Below are 19459 nucleotides of genomic sequence, written 5' to 3' on the forward strand. Positions count from 1 at the left end.
TCACTCTGCGTTTGTTATGCCCCTTCTTTTTAATTGGCCCGTGCAAGACATAACAGAATAAGTGTCCAAAATAAATACAAATAAATACATTACAAAAATATACAGTTGCATATAATTATTATACATGGTTACACATATTTACAAAGAAAGACGATACACCGAAAGAGTTTTCAAAGCTTTAATAATAATAATAGAACTTTCATCCCAAACGGTGCCTGACAGGGCAGTTAATGGTAGCAACACGCTAGCAACACAGTCTGTTAAAAAAAACATACCGTACTTGTAAAAATCACGGTAAACCGTCCTCATCTTCCTCCTTAGAACTGAAGCAATCAAAGTCGTCTTCCTCAGTGTCAGAAAGAAACAGTGTCATATAGACGTCGTCCCATGCTCCCGCAGCCGGACTCGCGCTCATTGTCGCTGGAACTTTCATCCACTCCTGATTCTGTGTCCTCCTCTCCGTCACGCAGCAGACCGGCTTTTCAGAACCCCGTTGGTTATGGTGGATTTTTTGATGCTGCCCCACGCTGTCAGGATCCACTGGCAGACTTGCGAAAAAGTTGCCTTTCGCATGCGGCCAGTTTTAGTGAAGTTGCAGTCTTCCTCTGCGCATATATTCCACCGGTCTAAATCTTACCTTTTGTACTCGAGCGCCGCTGGTGGCCGTTAGAAAAATGACATAAATTGGCCGCATCACTGAATAAGTCGCAGGGTTAAAATGTTGGGGAAAAAGTAGCGGCTAATAGTCCGGAATTTACGGTAGTCATTTTTAAAAATGCCAAGTAGAGCAGGGGTCACCAACTTTTTAAAAGCAGAGAACTAATTTTTTTGTGATAAATTAGTGTGAAGAGCTACCAGTTTGATATGAATTTCTACAGCAAAAACGTATTATGTTTTTACTAGGTTATCATTGTTACTGCCAGGCTACAACCATAGGCTCAGTCACTAAAACATCACATTTAGAAATCAAATTTCCGAGAAAATCACAATGACCCATCACTGGTGATCTCTTTTCAGAGCCAGTCAGCAGAGGTTCCTTGGGGGAAATACTGTACCACCCAGAGAAAATGTATAAATGTAATCGAATATTTTCAAGATGGTTATATATTTAATTAATCTTGAAAAAAATATTTTCCTGATAGATTGAATTTACTTTCTTTATTTTGTTATGTATTTTTGAAACACATTTTAATCGATCAATTTCCAAGAAAATTACACTGACCCACCACCGCTGGGCAATGAACAGAACTGGTCCTCGGGCTACTCGGCTGATCTTGGAAGTTCCCGCAGGCACAACGTTAGTGATGAATTCTACAATTTTTGGAGAATTTTATCCTTTCTATTATTTAAAGAAAATGGTAATTTTGAATGCCTACCATAATATAAAAAACAATTACCGTAAATTCCGGACTATAGACCACCACATTTCGGGAGGAAAACCGATTTTGTACATACACAAGCCGCACCTGTATATTAGCCGCATGCGCCCTCATTGAGAAAAATGCAACACAAACACAAAACTAACCCATACCCGACACAGTCCAAAAATTACAGCCAGCAAAATAAACGGAAAATGATATCGGTACTTAAGATTTAATGCAGACCTGCAGAGTCCGGGTGCCCGTTGAAAGTAATCCAAGGAAAAAAGTATATTTCCAAAGGTAAGGGTGGGAAAAATATATATCCACTAATGTTGGGGGAAAAGTAGCGGCTTATAGTCCGGAATTTACGGTATATGTGAATTAAAATCAAACATTTCTAGGTGTACGGAAATGTATGGGTCACAATTTGGGAAATGTAATGGTTTTAAAATTTCTTAATTCCCTATTGGTCAGCCCACACATATGTTTTCAACTCAGGCATGTTAAACAAATGTTTTAAAATGCCTGGCTTACTTTACATATATTTCTAATTTTTCCTAATCAATTGATAAATGGAGTGATTGATAACGTTTGGAAAAAATTACTTGATACAGCCATAGATCACAAACACATTTATATTACAATTTATTTATATATTGTTTTTTTTTTAATAAAACAGAGTTGAATTCCAAGTCTTTGCCCATACCAAAGCGCCAAAACATTGAGGTGCAATATGATCTCTGAAGTAATTCACCAAAGCTTATCAGCCCTCTAGAACAGTGTGCTCTCAGAATTTAGGCCTACTTGTGATTTTCTGACTGTTCAAAGGCTGAATGTAAGGCAGAGCTTTCAGCTATCAGCAAACTCTGTTCTGAAACTTGAATTTGATTGATTTTGTCTGAGGGGAGGACAGTCTTTCTTCATGTATGAGAACTGTCTGATTTAATAGACACGGACACACTTGGCTGTAAATCATTTCCTGTTTTTTGATGGTGTTCCCCATGAGTGTAAATGCTTTAAACACTTGTATTTTTTTTCTTAAGGCAGTGATTCTCAACCAGTGTTTTGCAGAACACAAGTGTGCCATGATACTTAGTTTATTGGGCAGCAGAAAGCTATATACCAATTCTGTCTTTAATATTTTTTGTTCTTATTAAAGACAAAATGTTTAGGTATCCAGGCTACAAGAAACATTTAACATTGCCTGTCGAATGTTTTAATAAAATGGCTAAACGGTTCTCTATTGGGGTTCTTCTTTTCCCATACGCGAGGGCATTCATTAAAAGCAAAATGAAATGGAAAAAAAAGACATTTCACGGTTTTGCAACCAAACAGGCTTTTTGGGGAGTGTATAATAAAGTATTTTATTGTATAATGATTGTCAAATAAAATCAAGTTTTTTTTCCTCACAGAACTTGCCTATCAGTTTCATTTTGGAACCTAACCCTGCTATAAACAAGGGATTGCTGTATTGTAAAATCCATTGGAAGAGGGGACACTTACAAAGACGGGTAGAGAAAAAGAGAGAAGAGTGAAAGCAAAAGAGAAGCAAAAATGAGAAAGATAGAAAAAGGGGAGAAAGAGAAAATAACAAGAGATTAAGTGGGAAAAAGAGAAAAAAAAACAGAAAAGAGAAATCAATATAAACAAAAAAATGGAGCAATAAGAGAAGATGTGTGGTCCCTTCTCAAGGTTTCTACATTTTCTTCATGTTGAGGCTTTTGAGGTTTTCCTTGCCCTCATGTAGGTTTTAGATCAGGGGGTGGTGTCATAATAGTCTGTGGTTTACAATAATATGTGGTCTGTGAAGCCCTTTAATACTCCCTGTGATTAAAGGCTGTACAAATAAACCTTACTTGACCATTCCATCAGAACAACATTATATCATCACATTAGCTACGTATTAGCGTGTCTTTAAAGTTTTACACTTTTTTTATTGTTTCTGCAAGCTGTCTATTTCATGTTATTTGTGTGAGTTAGTTAAAAAAAGTTTGAGAAACAGTCTTAACCTACCTCAAAGTTTTCCCCATCCTTGCAGTAAATTGACATAGAAGGCTTAAAGTCACTATCCTGGTCCAAAACCGTCTGTTTCTCTACATGTAATTAGCACATTAACCATAAGACAACAAAATATTCTTGCAGGAATTGAAATCCTTTACCTGGAAGTCATCACTAGCCATAAACGGCAGACTAATGAACCCTAAAATGAGTTATTGCTTTAGTTCTTACCAATCAAACCTCAAAGTATCTTCAGCAAAGTGAAGAAAAGCTTTGATCTCCCTCATACTTCCCAAGTGCCAGAGTCTTCCCAATCTATCTCATCTGCTAATTATTTTCGACGATCCACTTTTCAAACACTCGGATTTTTTGTTGTGGTTGAGAAACTTGGCTGCTGTTTGATAGAAGGAGTTAAGAGAAAGTCTCATTTGCAATAGGCAGACAGAAGCCCTCTTCAATTTGTTTGCGAGTGCTGTGAGACAGATTCAAGTAATTGAATATCGACATGGGAATAGACTTTTCAACAATCTCTAATCATAACCTTTCTCCAAAACCGACAAGCTGTCAGAAAGTTCAAACTCCCAAGTAAAACATGTTATACGGCAGGTCTGTTTTATCTTTGCAGCTGAATAAGATGCCCCGACTCCGCCTAGTACCTGACAAAGATCGGGTTGAATTTAGTATCTGAGGCCTCATGACCCTCCCCTTCGATGGACAAACAACAGCCTCATTCACTCCACCTCTGCTGACCTCATTGTCTCTTTGTGAAGGGAAAATCCACAGTTGCATTCTATTAAATGGCGCAGCAATGGACACCGACCTGACAGTCCCATGTACCTCAGCTACAGTCTCCAGTTGAGCTTGCAAACAACATGGTAAGAAAATACTTTTTCCGTTCATAGAATAATGCTTTTTTTCGTTTGAAGATTGGAATTGCATGCATAACTCACTTTTACGACAGCTATTCCAACAACGATAAAAACATGTTAAGAAAAGGTATTTTCACAAAGAGAATATGATATTGGCAATAATTTTGAAGGAAGGTAGCTTCCCTATAGAGGTTTTCAAGGCTCAACAGACGAGGAAAAGTAGAGGGAAATTAATAATAGACTATGACGAGTTGTCATCCGATCCCTGCAACTTCATACCTGGATATCGTCAACATCTTGACCAACCAACCAAACCCTTACAATTTTGTCGAGCTTGATTCCTATGAAGATTAGAAGCATTAAACCAGTTTGTTCGTTGTTGGGAGGGAGAGAAGTAGTCAAGTCGTGTTTATTTGTATAGCCCTTAATCACAAAGAGTCTCAAAGGGCTGCACAGACCACAGATTATTGCAAACCACAGACTATTATTACACCATCCCTGATCTAAAACCTACATAAGGGCAAGGAAAAACTCAAAAACCTCAACATGAGGAAAATGGAAAAACCTTGAGAACTGCACATGAGGTAATGACCAGGCTGCAATGGATGTTGCATTAACACAGCTGTTGTCAACATAAAATAAACTAAGACAAAAGGTCTAGTTCTTGGGCAGGTAGGTAGTTAACTATACCAGAGTATGTAAACGCAGGTAAAACACCATGGATCCGATGACAACTTGTTTTTCATAAAATGTGTGTACGTTGTTAATTAACCTCAATTTTTTCTTGTATCCAGTCTTTGAAACCCCATTTTAGCTTGTAAAGTACGCGGATCGATTTGAATTTACTTCTTATTTCATCGTTGCTTGGAATCCAATAAGTCATATGACCTTCTGAAGCCTATACTGTATGTAGCTTTAATGCCACACAAATAAAATGAAAAATTATACTCGAATGCTTCAGAGAACATTACAAAAAAGGACAGTTGTGACAGTGACGTTTGGAGCAGGTGTCCTGCTAATATTTTTCCATTTAGAGTCCGGATGGAATATTATGCGTCTTTGAGAATCCAGCGGCCGACAGTCATTCCTTTTCCAGCGAGAACATGGCAGTAGTCGGAAACAGTGAGGGAATGTGGTGCTGCTTGAAAAGGTTTCACAATGCAACGTATGGTAAGTGGCGCCATGGCGCGTGATCGTCATCTAACAACCTCCAACTGCTTACACTTCAAGCTAACACTTTTAAACTAAACTGATGGTAAACTTCAACTGAATCTCCAAAACAGAAATCAACAAGCGTAAATTCTGGACTATAAAGCGCACCTGATTATAAGCCGCACCCACCAAATTTTAAGAGGTAAACCGATTTTGTACATACATACACAAGCTGCACCTGTATATAAGCCGCATGCGCCCACATTTAAGCATGTAACACAAACACAAAATTAACCCAAACCCGACTTCAAGTGCCGCGATTGAAACTAAATGTCCTTCATTAAAGTCCACAGTCCAAAAATCACAGCCGGCAAAATGAATGGAAAATGATACCGGTACTTAAGGTTTGATGCAGACTTGCAGAGTCCGGGTCCGTTGAAAGTAATCCAAGGAAAAAAGTGTATATTTCCAAAGGTAATGGTGGGAAAAATATATCAGATGAACACATTTACTGACGCGACTCCTTTTTCTTTAACCAACTTTTTACCCCCTCTTCTTTCCTCGTCTGTCCCTCACCTTTAGCGGTCCCCACTTAAACTCGGCACCCCACGTTTGTTTCAAAGCTTTAATAATTATAATATAGCTTTGACAGGGCAGTTAATGGTAGCAACACTCGAGTGCCGCTGGCGGCTGTTAGAAAAATTACATAAATTGGCCGCATCACTGAATAAGCCGCAGGGTTGAACGTTAGGGAAAAAAGTAGCGGCTTATAGTCCGGAATTTAGGGTAATTTATAACAAAAATGTCTTTGCTTCAATACTTTCAATAACAACAATAAATGTGTATCTGTGTATTACTTGCTATTATGTAAGTTTTAGATCAGGTGATGTGTCATAATAGTCTGGGGTTTGCAAGTAATGTGGTCTCTGCAGCCCTTTGAGACTCTTTGTGATTAAGGGCTATGCAAATAAACATGACTTGACTTGCTTCACTCGGTTGCTGCTTATCAACAATGAGATTTTCCATCGACGGATAAAAAATAATTCTAAAAGTTGTGTCATGTGAAGTAAAGAACTCGGATTCTAAAAGTGAAGGAGCATAAAAGTTTATGAAACACCAGCTGGCGATGGCAAGTGAGCGGAGAGCGAGCTTGTAATTTGTGCCTAGTGTGCATGCATATCGAAGGCAGCCAAAATGTATCAATTTGTCGCTCTAGCTCACAGGCTGCCGAGGATGCTGGCAGCCGTGTGCGCACTTGGACTCTTGGGAGGATTGGCTGTCGGAGTCTGGTTCTTAGGTGAGCATTGTGGGTAGGATAAATAAGCACCTGGTTATGTAATGTCTTGATTTAGTACACCCACTTGGGGATAATAAAAAAATAAAAGAAACAGTAAACTGGTGTAATAAATCAGTGTTACAGTTTCTCATTGTTTACAAAATATTTGTCACGGTTTTGCTAAATAAAAATGAGTTCATTTTACCAGCAACGCTGACACTTGGTTAGACAAGCGAACAGTCTGCTGCCATTTTTCCTTATACCATATCTGTCAACGTATGAGTCTTTTTTCTTTAATACAATTTCAAATAGTGTACACCGTATATAATTTTTTGTACGGAGGAAACAAATGCTAAACTCTATAGTTAAACCAATCCCGTCTTGCCCATATCAGCTCTAATTCGGATCATCTCAGTCACTGGTAGACAACGTCGTCGTAGATTACTGATATCGTCGCATTACGCTTGTTATCCTCAATAAAGCAATTATTTTAAACTAAATTTTGACGGTTTCTGTTACTAAGTAAAACCATCTGTAGAACAGACTGTGTGAAACCCTGCACGCTTATATATAAGCAAAAACGAAGATTACTGCAAGTAGGGAAAAAACGAAGAAAGATGCTTAAATAATTGAATGTAAGTTTATTTGGTAAATAAAATAGACTTGTTAAGATACATTATCTTTGTTTTTATTCTACATGATCTTTCTTGCTGTGAGTATATACTTGCAGCATTGCGTTTGTAAGGTTTATTATTGCTTCGTAAGAGAAACTGCAATTATTAATAAGGGGAGCAATTGACTGAGGTTACAGGTACATTATAGTATAAATGTCACTAGATATACTGACGTCACCTAAAATATGTTTTAGTGTCGTGTTTGCACATCCAAAGTAAACCTGTCGGAAATGGAACCAAGTTATGTCTGCTATCTAGTGGTGAATGATGATACTTCAACGTGAAACTATTAAGTGGAATACTGCTATTTGTGGGGAGTATTAGGTAAGCAAAAAAAATGTGTAACTTATTTTTATATATGCCAGTGATGCATCTTTATTACTGTTTTTTTCCCTAAAACTTATTATTTTATGAAACTTTATCCAAGATAACAATTACTCTTTTTATCCAGGTGAATAACAATGTATTATTTGGTTTTGGAAAAAAAAATCTACACGTATGTAATACTTGAACATATTTTGGGGGTCTTGAAAATTGTGCTTGATGACTTTACCAGTAACAACAATTTCAGTTCCATAATGAGTGATTTTAGCGATGAAAGTTTCACAGACTAGTGACAACTCTTACTAATTAACGACATCATGTTTTATCACTCAGTCAAATTTCTCCTGAGGCCGTCAACCTCTCACAGTGCAGTGGGACTCGGGGACGCAAAGGAGACGTCTTTCTGCAATGTGACAGAGGACGTTTCAGTCGCCGACCCCAGAAAAGGTCTGTGTCAGCTGTTTTTTTTGCTGTTAATTGGAGGCATGATTATTCTTAAGACATAATGAAGATGCTTAGTTTTTCGTGGGAGTGAAGGGCAGAGTTCGGTACTCAAGTGAATTTCAGCATTGAATTACCATTCCAAAGTTGATTCTTTGTTTATGTGTTTGGCTCGTGAGACTTGAACCGTTGACTGTCATGAAAAGATAGCGTAATGATCTGAGCTAATTTTACTTCATTAACATTGATACTGTTTTTTTCTTTGTTTCGTTTTCCTTCACTAAAAATAGTTCTCACTACCAGAGAGGTAATTGCCCACCCCTGGAGGGATTTTGAATCAATCAGGTTCAGTGTTTTACAGGATCAGCGCCGAGAACTCTCTGCTGGAGATCCGGGTGGGAAAGCTGCCCCACTGGCTGCCGGTGTGCTATGAGCGATGGAACTCGTCACTGGGAACTCTGGTCTGCAGACAGCTAGGTTATCTGAGGTTCGTGTTTTGTCACTTCCTGCACCCAGTCGTGCCAGCCTTGCTAATTAACCGCTTAATCCTTAAATTGCCTGAAGACTTAATTGCAATCACAATTCAATTCATTGAGTAGAAAGCCCTTTCAAAAACATTCAACGCAAGAGTAGATCATTTTTGGATTGGGCGATCGTCCAACAGTATTGAGTTTTACTACAGCTGCGTCCACAAAACTGGAAAGAATTGGGCTATGTATCAATGGTAGGCAGGACTCCCCAAAAAGAATGAAGTGCTAAAAACTTAATTGCAGTAGAAAGTTCCCAAATACTCGTATAGCAAAAACAATCATGCACACTTTGTTCTAGTAGTCCATCAACAATACTAACATTTTAATCCAATATTTATGTCAAGCCTCATTTTGGCGTTTTATTTGTGCAGACATATCAGATCCACAATTCTATCAGACTTAACCTGAGCAACAGCACTCTTTTTGGTCTCTAAAGTCAAAGAGCAATGATTATTTAATCAGTCTTAAACAAACATCGATGAACAAAGATAGGTTAAAATGCCCTCGAGTAGAAAACCCGGACATTACGCTTGGCTAAACATGAACCGGAACGTGACAACATTAAGTATACCGGTGGCATACAACAAGTCCTTCCAAAACAGTCATAAATCTCAAACTCCAACCCCTTAAAATGTGTTAATCGGAGAACAGGAAATAAAAATAAAGTGGGTTCTACTGACATTGCAAAAGTATTATTTCCTGCCATAAAACATAAGAGCTAAAATAATATAGTGAGCATGACTTTTTGCCAAAAAAATAAAAATACCAGGCCACAAAAACTATGACGCAAAATAATGTAAAAATAGCTTCAGATACATCCAGCCCTTTATCCGTTTTCCTCACCCAGGGATTAGATGATTATATGTTCACCCTGTCAGGCGCCTGAATATTTGGAGGGACTGACACACCTAATTACTAATTGATTTGCATAAAATGCTCCAATTTACAGGCTGACCAAGCACAAAGGTGTGAATCTCACTGATCTCGGCTCTAACTACACTGAAGGGTTTCTGCAAATTACTTCAGAACAACAAGGGACTCTAGAAAACATATGGCAGTTCAGGTAACGGTCAAGAGACCAGTCGGCCCATGAGGCAGTTTGGAAAAATAACCATCTTGGTGTTACCTAGGCTGAATTGCACGACTGAGAAGGTTATCGCCTTGCAATGTTTTGGTGAGGCCTACACACTATTGAAAATGAATGAATGAATGGTCTTTATTGTTATCATACAGTGGTACCTTCTTATTTGAGCACCTCTAAACACAATAATTTTTTTACAATGGAAAATCCAGTTTGTGAGCAGTCCCAGAAGCTACCACTAGAGACCTCTCACTGACTGTGACTACTCACTGCTAGTATCAGCCTGTCCAGTTCGCATATGCAAACTACTATAGGCAAAAAAATGCAGTAAAAAAATTGTGTATATTCATTTAAAGTTACAGGACATTTAATCTTAGCTGTACAATAAGTGCTCATGTATCAGTCTCTTCATCTCATACCTGTTAACCTCCGCCATATTCTCTAAATATTAATGATTGCAAATCTTCCTTATTAATCAATAGTAAACCTTACAAACACAACGTAGCACCTATTTTCTTACAGCAAGACAGTCTACGTCAAATACCGCGACAATGTTAGCACTCTAGGATTATATTGTCTTCTGTCACCAGTAATTTAGATCATCCGGATTAGAGCGAAATGGGCAAGACAAGATCGGTCCTTTTACATTTATTTCCCCCGTATAGAAAGTGTACGGTGTACACAATGAGAAATAATCAAAGAATGACTAAAACATGGGGAACAAGTAAAGGTTGATAGGTAGGGAAATGTTTTATTTCGAAGACATCATTATCTTGTTACCGGTTTAATTTATGTTGAATTACGAATTGAATGTGATTTAAGTGAAACAGATTTGGGACAGCAATTTAAGTCTTATGAGCATTGGCAGTGGCGTCCCTCAAGAGTCTGTATCAGGACCTTTCTTTTTTTTTTTTCAATTGTAATCAGGAAGATGAGTTTTACAGGCATTGTGTGCTCACTTTGATGCTTTTGGGCGGTTCGAAACAGGCTACTTAGCTTTAAATTATTTACACAAGCAATCCGTGCAACTAGCACGATGGTGGAACAAATTAAGCTCGCATTAAGAGGTACCACTGTATATCAAATTCATCTTCATATTTCTGTCTTTCAAATGTTAATGTATTTCTTTAAAGAGTGTGGCACCCGGGCCAAGTTGCCCAGAATAATTGGTGGAGTGGAGGCTGCAATGGGAAGGTGGCCCTGGCAGGTCAGCCTATACTACAGCAACCGCCACACCTGCGGTGGCTCCATCATCACCAGCCAATGGATAGTCACAGCTGCTCACTGTGTGCACAAGTAAGCACGCACTGACCTTTGCGGTGCTAACTGTACAGAGGTTACGACTGTAAAACAGCTGGCGACAAGTCTCCTTTTCATGCTTTGGCGTCTTGGAAATGTCAGCTACAGGCTGCCGCAGGTGTCCAGCTGGGCGGTCCATGCAGGTTTCGTGACACAAAGTCTGTCAAAAATGGCGGAGCGTGCGGGGAACACCGTTGAGAAGATCGTTTACAACAAGAACTACAACCATGTCAGCCATGACAGTGACATCGCTCTGATGAAACTGCGGACGCCGCTCAACTTTTCAGGTCATTATTTTTCCAGAGATTAGAGTAAATTCCAGACTACAGAGTACACTTGATTAAAAGCCAAATCCTCAACTTTAAGAAGGAAACTCAATTTTGTCTTTGTACAAGCCGCAGGCTTAAAAAGCCATTAAAATGTACTCATATCCATTCGTTTTCTACGTTTAAAGTCCAGCCCAAACGTGGGATCCACCACCGTGGGAATTTGGCGTTAAAACTTTTGGCTGCAGAACAAAATGTTGCCAAAAACAGACTAATTTATATAATATATTATTTAATAATGTTTCCATATGTCACCGTGATATTTTGTATTTATAGTGCATGCGTTGTGAAAAGGAACCACATTCAGTTTTCCTCTGTGCTGCCACAAAAAATATCATTTTAAGCCACAGTGTTTGAAATGGAAGAAAAAGTAGTGACTTGTAGTCTAGAAATCATGGAAAAGCAACCCATACTTTTTTTCTTTCTTAAAGCCATGCAGCTTTGCTCATCGTCTTGCTTAGCATAAGCAATCCTTTATACGGCACACAACAGCTCACTCAAATACATGTTGCTCTGATTTATTTTGGCGTGATTTACCACAATATGTCACTGGCATGATTTGTTTGGCACAGTTGTAATGCCAGATTGTCTTTCTGACACTACACACTCATGTCATATTTCCCGAAACAAGCAAATTTCTAAGATTTATTTATCCTCACTTGATGGGTGGGCAGCCACGCGAGGGAGTCAACTCTTCATATATCTTGCAAGCCGTTAAAAAGTCTATGTTTCTAAATGTTCCTCATTTAAAGCTTAAAGTTGTTCCAATATAAGCACTTTATTTATCCCCACTGAGCAATTAAGGGAGCAGGGAGTGGTACGGATAAGCACAAAAATCTATTTTTTTCTTAAAGTCATAAAATGACAAAGAACTTTATATTTCCCATTAAAAACAAGGAAACAAATTGAAGAAGCTTATAATAACAATAATGAGTAATTGGTGTGGGCAAATAAAGAAATAATTTGCCTTTCTGAAGTATATAAAACAAAATTAAGCATCTTGTAAATTTGAGACACTACAGAGAAATGCCATGGAAACAACCATGAAAACTGTAGTGATTACAAACAACAATAAATCAAGTAAATCAGATTAGTCTTACAAAACTGAGAATAACGTCTCCTCTAACTAATGCTGTGGATTTTCTCATTAAATGCTGTACATAAAAACACATCACATCCACCTGTCAATTAAAAAATAATATATAACCAGGAACAATTAACTTCTATCATTTAGTGGTAAATAGTGATAGTGCAACATAAAAACGTAAAGACAGGAGATGAAGCAATCTCAGAAAAATAAAGCCCTTGACCACATCCTCCAGCAAAGAAAAACCAGAATGATCAACATCAAATCAACAATCTGTAAGGTACCATCGCAAACATCACCATAAACCACCGAGATCTTGAACCTATTATCGAATTTAAATATATTGAAGTTTTTATATCAGAAAAGGGGTAACAACCAGAAATCATGGTAAGGATAGCTCAGACTACAGCAAAAAGAAAATCAAGGCCATGGAGATGTGATGCTACATTAAACTTTTAGGTATCAGCTACCAGGGTTGGGTAGGGTTACTTTAACTGGATTACTTTCAATTACTTTTGGATTACTCCAATACCAAATATGCTAATAAAAGACAAAATAAACTAAATATGAATACAATTATGACTCACAACACGTGGTAAGCTTTCTCTCCTGGCTTTGATCTCTCTGATCTCCGGCAAAACTAACATAAAATGCGACAGAAACAAAATGAAAATAAATCCAAACAGCTTGCCAACATCATTTTTGCCGTTCCATGTATTCCGTTACTCCCCAAGCCTGCACAAAATTTGGTAATTTTATTCATATTTAGTTTGTCTTTTATTAGCATATTTGGTATTGGAGTAATCCAAAAGTAATTAAAAGTAATCCAGTTAAAGTAACCCTACCCAACCCTGTCAGCTACATAACCCAAGTGACAAACGAGGCGGTGTGCAACACCATCAGAGGGCACATTGAACCCGAAAAAGAACTGGTGTCAACTGCAGTGGTATCCAGATCATCTGGACTGGCCAAGTTAATTCTCCAGAGCAGAGTCCACGGGGGCAGGAAGAGATGAGGACCGAAAAAGAACTGGGCTGACAACATTAAGAACTAGATTGGTGCCAACTTTGCCACAACTCAAAAAACAGACCATAAAATTACCAACAACGGAGAAAGCTGTCCAAAATTGCATCCTCATTGGTGTCCCCAAGACCCGGGCAGTTAAGCGATCCGTGTACCACATGCCTGATGTCATCATTGGTTTGTTTTTTCACCCTATCAATTCGTCTGTTGAATGTTATTTATATACACATAGAGACTAAAAGAAGGTCAGGCTTGTCCAAAATACTGTAGACTGGATTTCAAATGTATCTTATTTTTTTTCACTATGATAACTCGTGATTAACATGGAGGCGCTCTAAACGTTTAGAAGTGTGTAGTCAAAGCTAATAAAGTTAATCCAAGGTTACAACTTGTGGACGACGGAGTTTAAGTTCTTTTGTATACCGTGTTGGTCAACATACATCATTTATTTGGACAAACCTTTTTATATAGTGGGCCATCGCCAGCAACAGATTGCTTTCTGGTAGGTTATTTTTCCATTTCAGGTCACAGTCACAGAGTGTGGCCCAAAAGCTTGTGCAATAATAACCATTTTACCCTTAAGTTACGATTATCTGGTCTGACAATTTTCAAATAAAAGCTCTCTTATTTGGGCAACACCGCAATAGAGGTAAGATCGGGCCCAAAAAAAGCACCCGAACCCGACGCAGGCCCGGGGGGTATTAAACCCGACCCGGACCCGGCCCGACTAATTAACTGGATTTGCTGGCCCGGCCCGAGGGGGCCCGAAATTACATATTTTATTTATAAGGAGGGGTGATTTATGATAACAAATTAAACTCTGCCTTTTGTTACAACATCTAGGCCTAAGTTAAATAAAACTGTATAAACATTTACATCTTTTATATTTCTGTGTCTGCACTGCAATCTGTCATTGACGGTTTTTTTTTGAGGTAGCGAAAACATTTAAAGGCGTCCGTCATTTTGACGACTTGATCATTGGGCCATAATCCACAGCAGCAGTAGTAGTACGCCTTTAAGATTTTAGCGCGGCACTTTCATTGAGAGGGGATGTTGACGTGTTGTGCCGACTCCTATGCAAATCCCCCCCCCTGATCGTATTCTATATAAAACGCTTATTAAAACAATAGAGCGAGCTAATTATAATCATTGGGAGATCCTAGTCTATATAACGCGTTTATTTAAACAATAAAGCGCGATCGTATTCTACAGATTGCGTTTTTTAACGCGGATGAAAATCTCACCAACGTCAATGTACGCTTCCGACAAAAGCGATCGTATTCTATATAATACGCTTTAAAACAAAATAAAGCGAGCTAATTATAATCATTGGGAGATCGCGTTTATTTAAACAATAAAGCGCGATCGTATTTTACAAAATGCGTTTTTTAACGCGGATGGAAAAGTCACCAACGTCACTGTACGCTATGATTTCCGCAACCACAACTAATTGTACACAAATAATATTTATTTGATTTACTATAATATCCGTATGTAATGTCTTTTTTATTGTGAATGAAACCCTGGTTGCATTGGATCCCGCAGTGTAAACAAATTGTTGTTTTTTTCATTTAAAATCGGAGGGGGGAGGAATTTCCATAGGAGTCGGAAAAATAGCGATTACAGCTCCTTCTCCGTTTTATCCAAATTATTTATTTTATAACAAGTATTCCTTGGTCTAGTATCCATACATAGTTTAAGTATATATTTTTAATGAACATTTAACACATTATTAATTAATTTAAAAAAAAAAAAAAAAAAAAAAAAAAAAAGCAGGACCGAACCCGACCCGACCCGACCGTATGACTGACATTTCAGGGCCCGACCCGGCCCGAAATTGCCTCGGGTTCGGGTTCGGGTTCGGGCTCGGGCCATAAATCTTACCTCTACACCGCAATAGCAGCTCTGGATAATCTTTTGGGGACATCAGAAAATCAGGCCTTTGCTAGGAGAGAGGGAATTGCTCAAATGTGGTCATATTAAAGATACCTGAGGCGACTTGGAGAACGAAAACAAAGCCAATCTGAGACAGTCACACTTTTTTATTGTCTTCACATTTTAAACCAGATACAGTTCGCCCTGTGTGTCTGCCTCAGTACAACTACGACCCTCCTGGAGGTACTCTATGCTGGATTTCTGGCTGGGGATACACACAACCTGACGGTGGTATGTCGTCATTCCAAAACAAATATTTGCTGCCAGGGGAGAACAAACAGAGCGGGTTTGTCATCTCTTTCAGTTCACTCATCTGACACCTTGAAAGAGGCCCCCGTTCCTATCATAAACACCAACAAATGCAACAGCTCATGCATGTACAATGGAGAAATAACACCGCAAATGCTCTGTGCCGGCTACACAGAGGGAAAGGTGGACGCGTGTCAGGTCGGGCTCTGTGCACCGTTATGACAGTACCTTGTTTTGAGTTTCCGAGACAGGATAGGAAGGTCATGGTTGTGACTTTTGTTTCCAACGCTGTGTCTGTCATAGGGGGATAGTGGTGGCCCTCTTGTATGTCAGGATGGTAACGTCTGGAGGCTGATGGGGGTTGTCAGCTGGGGGAATGGCTGCGCCGAGCCAAACCACCCAGGAGTGTACACCAATGTGGCAAAATTCCTCGGGTGGATCTATGAGATGATTGAGGTCAGTATAAGTAACAATGTTGGGAAAGAAAACTGAAGTCAATTTATGGTTAAAGGTAATCCCAAATTCACGGGCAAAATGTAAGGAAATTTTTTTGCATGATATCTATATACATTTTGATTGGTATTTTTGGAGATACCGTTTTAAAAATGCATTAGGTCTCATCATTTTCATCTGAACTGTGATCTCATCAGAGTAACACCGTAGCAAGCCAGTCACAATTTTGTTTTACATATAAATTAGTCAAAAAGGTTATGAGGGTTTTAAAACAAGTTATGGAAGTTTTTGTGGAGAATTCAGGGGCGTTGTGTCACAGGTGAATGCAGTAGTAGTACAACAAAGGGCTGGTATCCAAAAAGGGGCTAACTGGCAAAACTAATAAAGGGAGACAGCAAAACCGGGACTAACAGGGCTAGCCGGCCAAACAACAAACAGTGGGGGCAGCCAAAGAGCGCTAACCCGGAGCAAACCAAACAGAAAAGCCCTTGGTAGCCCCACGCTACAGGGAGGAAGGCGGAAAAAATAATACCAACAGCGACACACGTGGCAAAAAACACAAACAAAAAGCCACGATTGCCTACCTAAAAAAAGAGGCAAAAGCAAATATGTAACAGGAGCTGTAGCGGGAGCAGGTAAACTTATGCCAAGCAGCTTTCGGAGGTCAAATCACGTAGTTTTGACAAAACAGTTACAAGGCGACAGGGTAGTCAAAATTCCAATTCCTCCGAGCAGATATGAGCGGTATGGAACTGCTGTTCACTACAATCGCTGTATTTTGGAGCTGCCTCATCACATGATGTGGTAATGGGATTTGCTATTTTGAAAATGCGCTCCTCAATGACATCATAGCTCTAGACTCTAGCCAGTTGTGTTAACTTTGAGAAATGAAAAATGAAAATGATCTGCATTTATATAGCGCTTTTCAAATCAATGACTTCCCAAAGCGCTTTACAGTGTGCTTCACATTTCCCAATAGCGGCCTTGTATTGCAGCCATGTAAGACGCTAACCTGCTTATTGGGGGTATTAGGGGTTCAGTGTCTTACCCAAAGACACTTCGACATGTAACACGGACAAGCCGGGATTCCAACTGGGATCCCTTGATCCCAAGACGAGCGCTCTACCTCCTGAGCTACTGCCGCGGAGACAAAATTTCTCGAGTCCCCTGGCTCGTAGAATATTTTTCAACATATTTGCATAATTCTTGGGGGTAACATTACACGTTCTGTGCCTAATTTTAAAAATAAATAAATACATAAAACAGTTTGGGAATCCCTTTAAAGCTGGTTGATTTTTTTAATCCGGTCAACTTTTTGAAATATTTCAAATATGAAAAAAAGCACGTCTGGGTCAATCAGATTGAACATTGCACAATATGAAGTCGAAGTGGAGGGCAAAGAATCAACTGCAACAGTTCAAATTGTAAATCAAGCTTCACAGATTTTAATTATGTACCCCAAACCAAATGTCTGATTTGTTTGTAAGGCAAATAATGAATACAAAACAGGAGCTCGACTGACTTGATGTGTTTACTGATTACATTTCCATATCTTTACAGACTTATTGAGGAGGGACTGCGACACAGGAACACCGGCAGTAACAGAGGATATTGTCGCTCCAAACTTTGCTGATGGGAAGTAACAATGCAATCATATATGTGTACAGTGGGCCAAAAATAGGTATGGCAATTTAGAAAAATCAATCATTTTAGATTGAAATCAGTCTTCATTGCAGGTATCGTTATTTTGACTCCCTGGTAACGTATTATTTTTCTTTTCAGGTTCTTTTCTGGTGTGCTTCGTTCATTCAAACTGTGCTTCCTGACTTTCTTTACTGACCAATGCCGCATCTTCCCATTTTATTTATCTGTCTTTTAACCCAAATTGTATTCCCTTGTCTTGATTGCATTCTTAATATCGAATAGAAATTGCAAAGAAACTGGTCATTATTATAAAGTGTACCTTCTTTGGGCGTACTATATATGTTTTGGAACTACATATTAAATTGTACCAAAGGTCTCATTGTGTTGCAGTTATTGTAGGCCACGTGTGTAGCTATTATTCCACTTATAACCCAAAAGAGGTTATAATTGAAAAAAAAAAAATCATACAATGACTAAATATGCAGTGACACATTTAAATATTACAACAGTATCATTATGGAACAGCAAACAAGGACTGTTTCTTTTACTCCATTTGTATTTTTCCTACATTGGTTAGCTCCTTTTGTAGCCCCTACTACAATGTAATCATCTTTTTTTCTGGTTTGAAAAAAGCTGTCTTGCTAGCTTAGCGCCATTACATAAAAAACACATTAAAAATGGTATAGGGTTTTGGCCTACCTCTTACAAAACTGTATTGGAAGCTTTAAAAATTGTTATTGTTGTGATACAAGTCTTTATTTTTCTGCAATGCAATTTTAGGGAAAAAAAATGTCATACATTCTGGATTATTACAAAGCTAATCAACTGAAGCTTTTTATTATCGTGATATTGTTTATTATTGCTTATGGCCCACTAGTATACATTTTCATTATATTATGTTAAGGGATATTTGATTTATAGCCATGATCAGCAATCTAAAAACAATAAAATGCTTGTTATATTTCAGTTATTTTGTAATGAATTCAGAATCTACAGTATTTTTGTTTTTTAATTGCATTATAGGAACTAGAACGATTGTCTTTATTTTCATTGGTAACAATGCAGTGAAAATTGTATGTAACAGAATTAGACATTGCACTCCAGTATAAACACATAATAAAAGCTTTGAAAGAGAAAAATAAGATCAGAATAATGCCAGGATAAATAGGTGAAAATATTAACCAGGTATTGCTTGGAGCAGTGTTTTTCAACCAGTGTGCCGGGGCACACTAGTGTGCCGTGAGACCTTTTCCAGTGTGCCGCCGGAATTTGCCCAATTTTATCTTTCAAAAAAATCAGGCCATTATTCAGTATTTTTGCTATTTTCATACAAGGAACTGTAATGGTCATCCATATCAGTAGGTGGCAGTAGATTTTTGTATACTTTTTATCTACTAATCTGTTCATCAGGTAGCACAGTACATTTAATAACTTATTTTAACAAAGCGGTTTAAGATTGCACTGTAAAAAATAAAAACATAAATAAAGCACATCATTCTTTTCTATTTTAAATAATATTTTCTTCATTTTTATTTACCAATTATCTGATTATGAAGTAGTACAGTGAAATATTTGACATAACTTCAATTTCAAATATTTTCGACGGACGGTGTGCATCAGAAGTTTTTTTATAAATAAAAGTGTACCTTGATTCAAAAAGGGTTGAAAAACACTGGCTTGGAGACTAGCCTAAGTTTTAAGTGCACCGTAACAATAGTGCAATATCATTTAGAAGCA

The 19459-nt window shown here is 38.2% G+C and overlaps 2 protein-coding genes across 3 annotated transcripts in view; one reads left to right on the top strand and one right to left on the bottom strand.

The window, feature by feature from the left end:
- Nucleotides 1–19459, bottom strand: part of cadm1b (cell adhesion molecule 1b) — a 722615-nt gene that overhangs the window by 702227 nt on the left and 929 nt on the right. The window contains exon 2 of the mRNA XM_088345365.1: nucleotides 15854–16065. The gene's annotated coding sequence lies outside the window, so the exon portion shown is untranslated. The remainder of the gene's footprint in view (nucleotides 1–15853; nucleotides 16066–19459) is intronic.
- Nucleotides 4129–18046, top strand: tmprss5 (transmembrane serine protease 5). Of its 2 annotated transcripts, XM_088345362.1 has the most exons (14): nucleotides 4129–4234; nucleotides 5263–5398; nucleotides 6597–6677; nucleotides 7988–8101; nucleotides 8447–8582; nucleotides 9575–9688; nucleotides 9756–9799; nucleotides 10840–11002; nucleotides 11108–11292; nucleotides 15509–15607; nucleotides 15681–15823; nucleotides 15929–16081; nucleotides 17639–17759; nucleotides 17861–18046. In XM_088345362.1, exons 1-13 carry the CDS (start codon nucleotides 4232–4234, stop codon nucleotides 17645–17647), a joined length of 1380 nt encoding a protein of 459 aa, XP_088201488.1. In that variant the 5' UTR covers nucleotides 4129–4231; the 3' UTR covers nucleotides 17648–17759; nucleotides 17861–18046. The 2 variants fall into 2 exon arrangements, with proteins under 2 accessions (XP_088201488.1, XP_088201489.1); XM_088345363.1 differs by lacking the exon at nucleotides 6597–6677.

The sequence above is a fragment of the Urocampus carinirostris genome, chromosome 10 (genome assembly GCF_059441175.1).
Source record: "Urocampus carinirostris isolate Australia breed hairy pipefish chromosome 10, RoL_Ucar_1.0, whole genome shotgun sequence".
In the NCBI taxonomy this organism is placed as follows: Eukaryota; Metazoa; Chordata; class Actinopteri; order Syngnathiformes; family Syngnathidae; genus Urocampus; species Urocampus carinirostris.

Coding starts and splice junctions, on each gene's coding strand:
- tmprss5 (XM_088345362.1), top strand. Junction 9,689..9,755: donor GAAAACATATGGCAGTTCAG/GTAACGGTCAAG, acceptor GGTGTTACCTAG/GCTGAATTGCACGACTGAGA. Junction 9,800..10,839: donor TATCGCCTTGCAATGTTTTG/GTGAGGCCTACA, acceptor ATTTCTTTAAAG/AGTGTGGCACCCGGGCCAAG.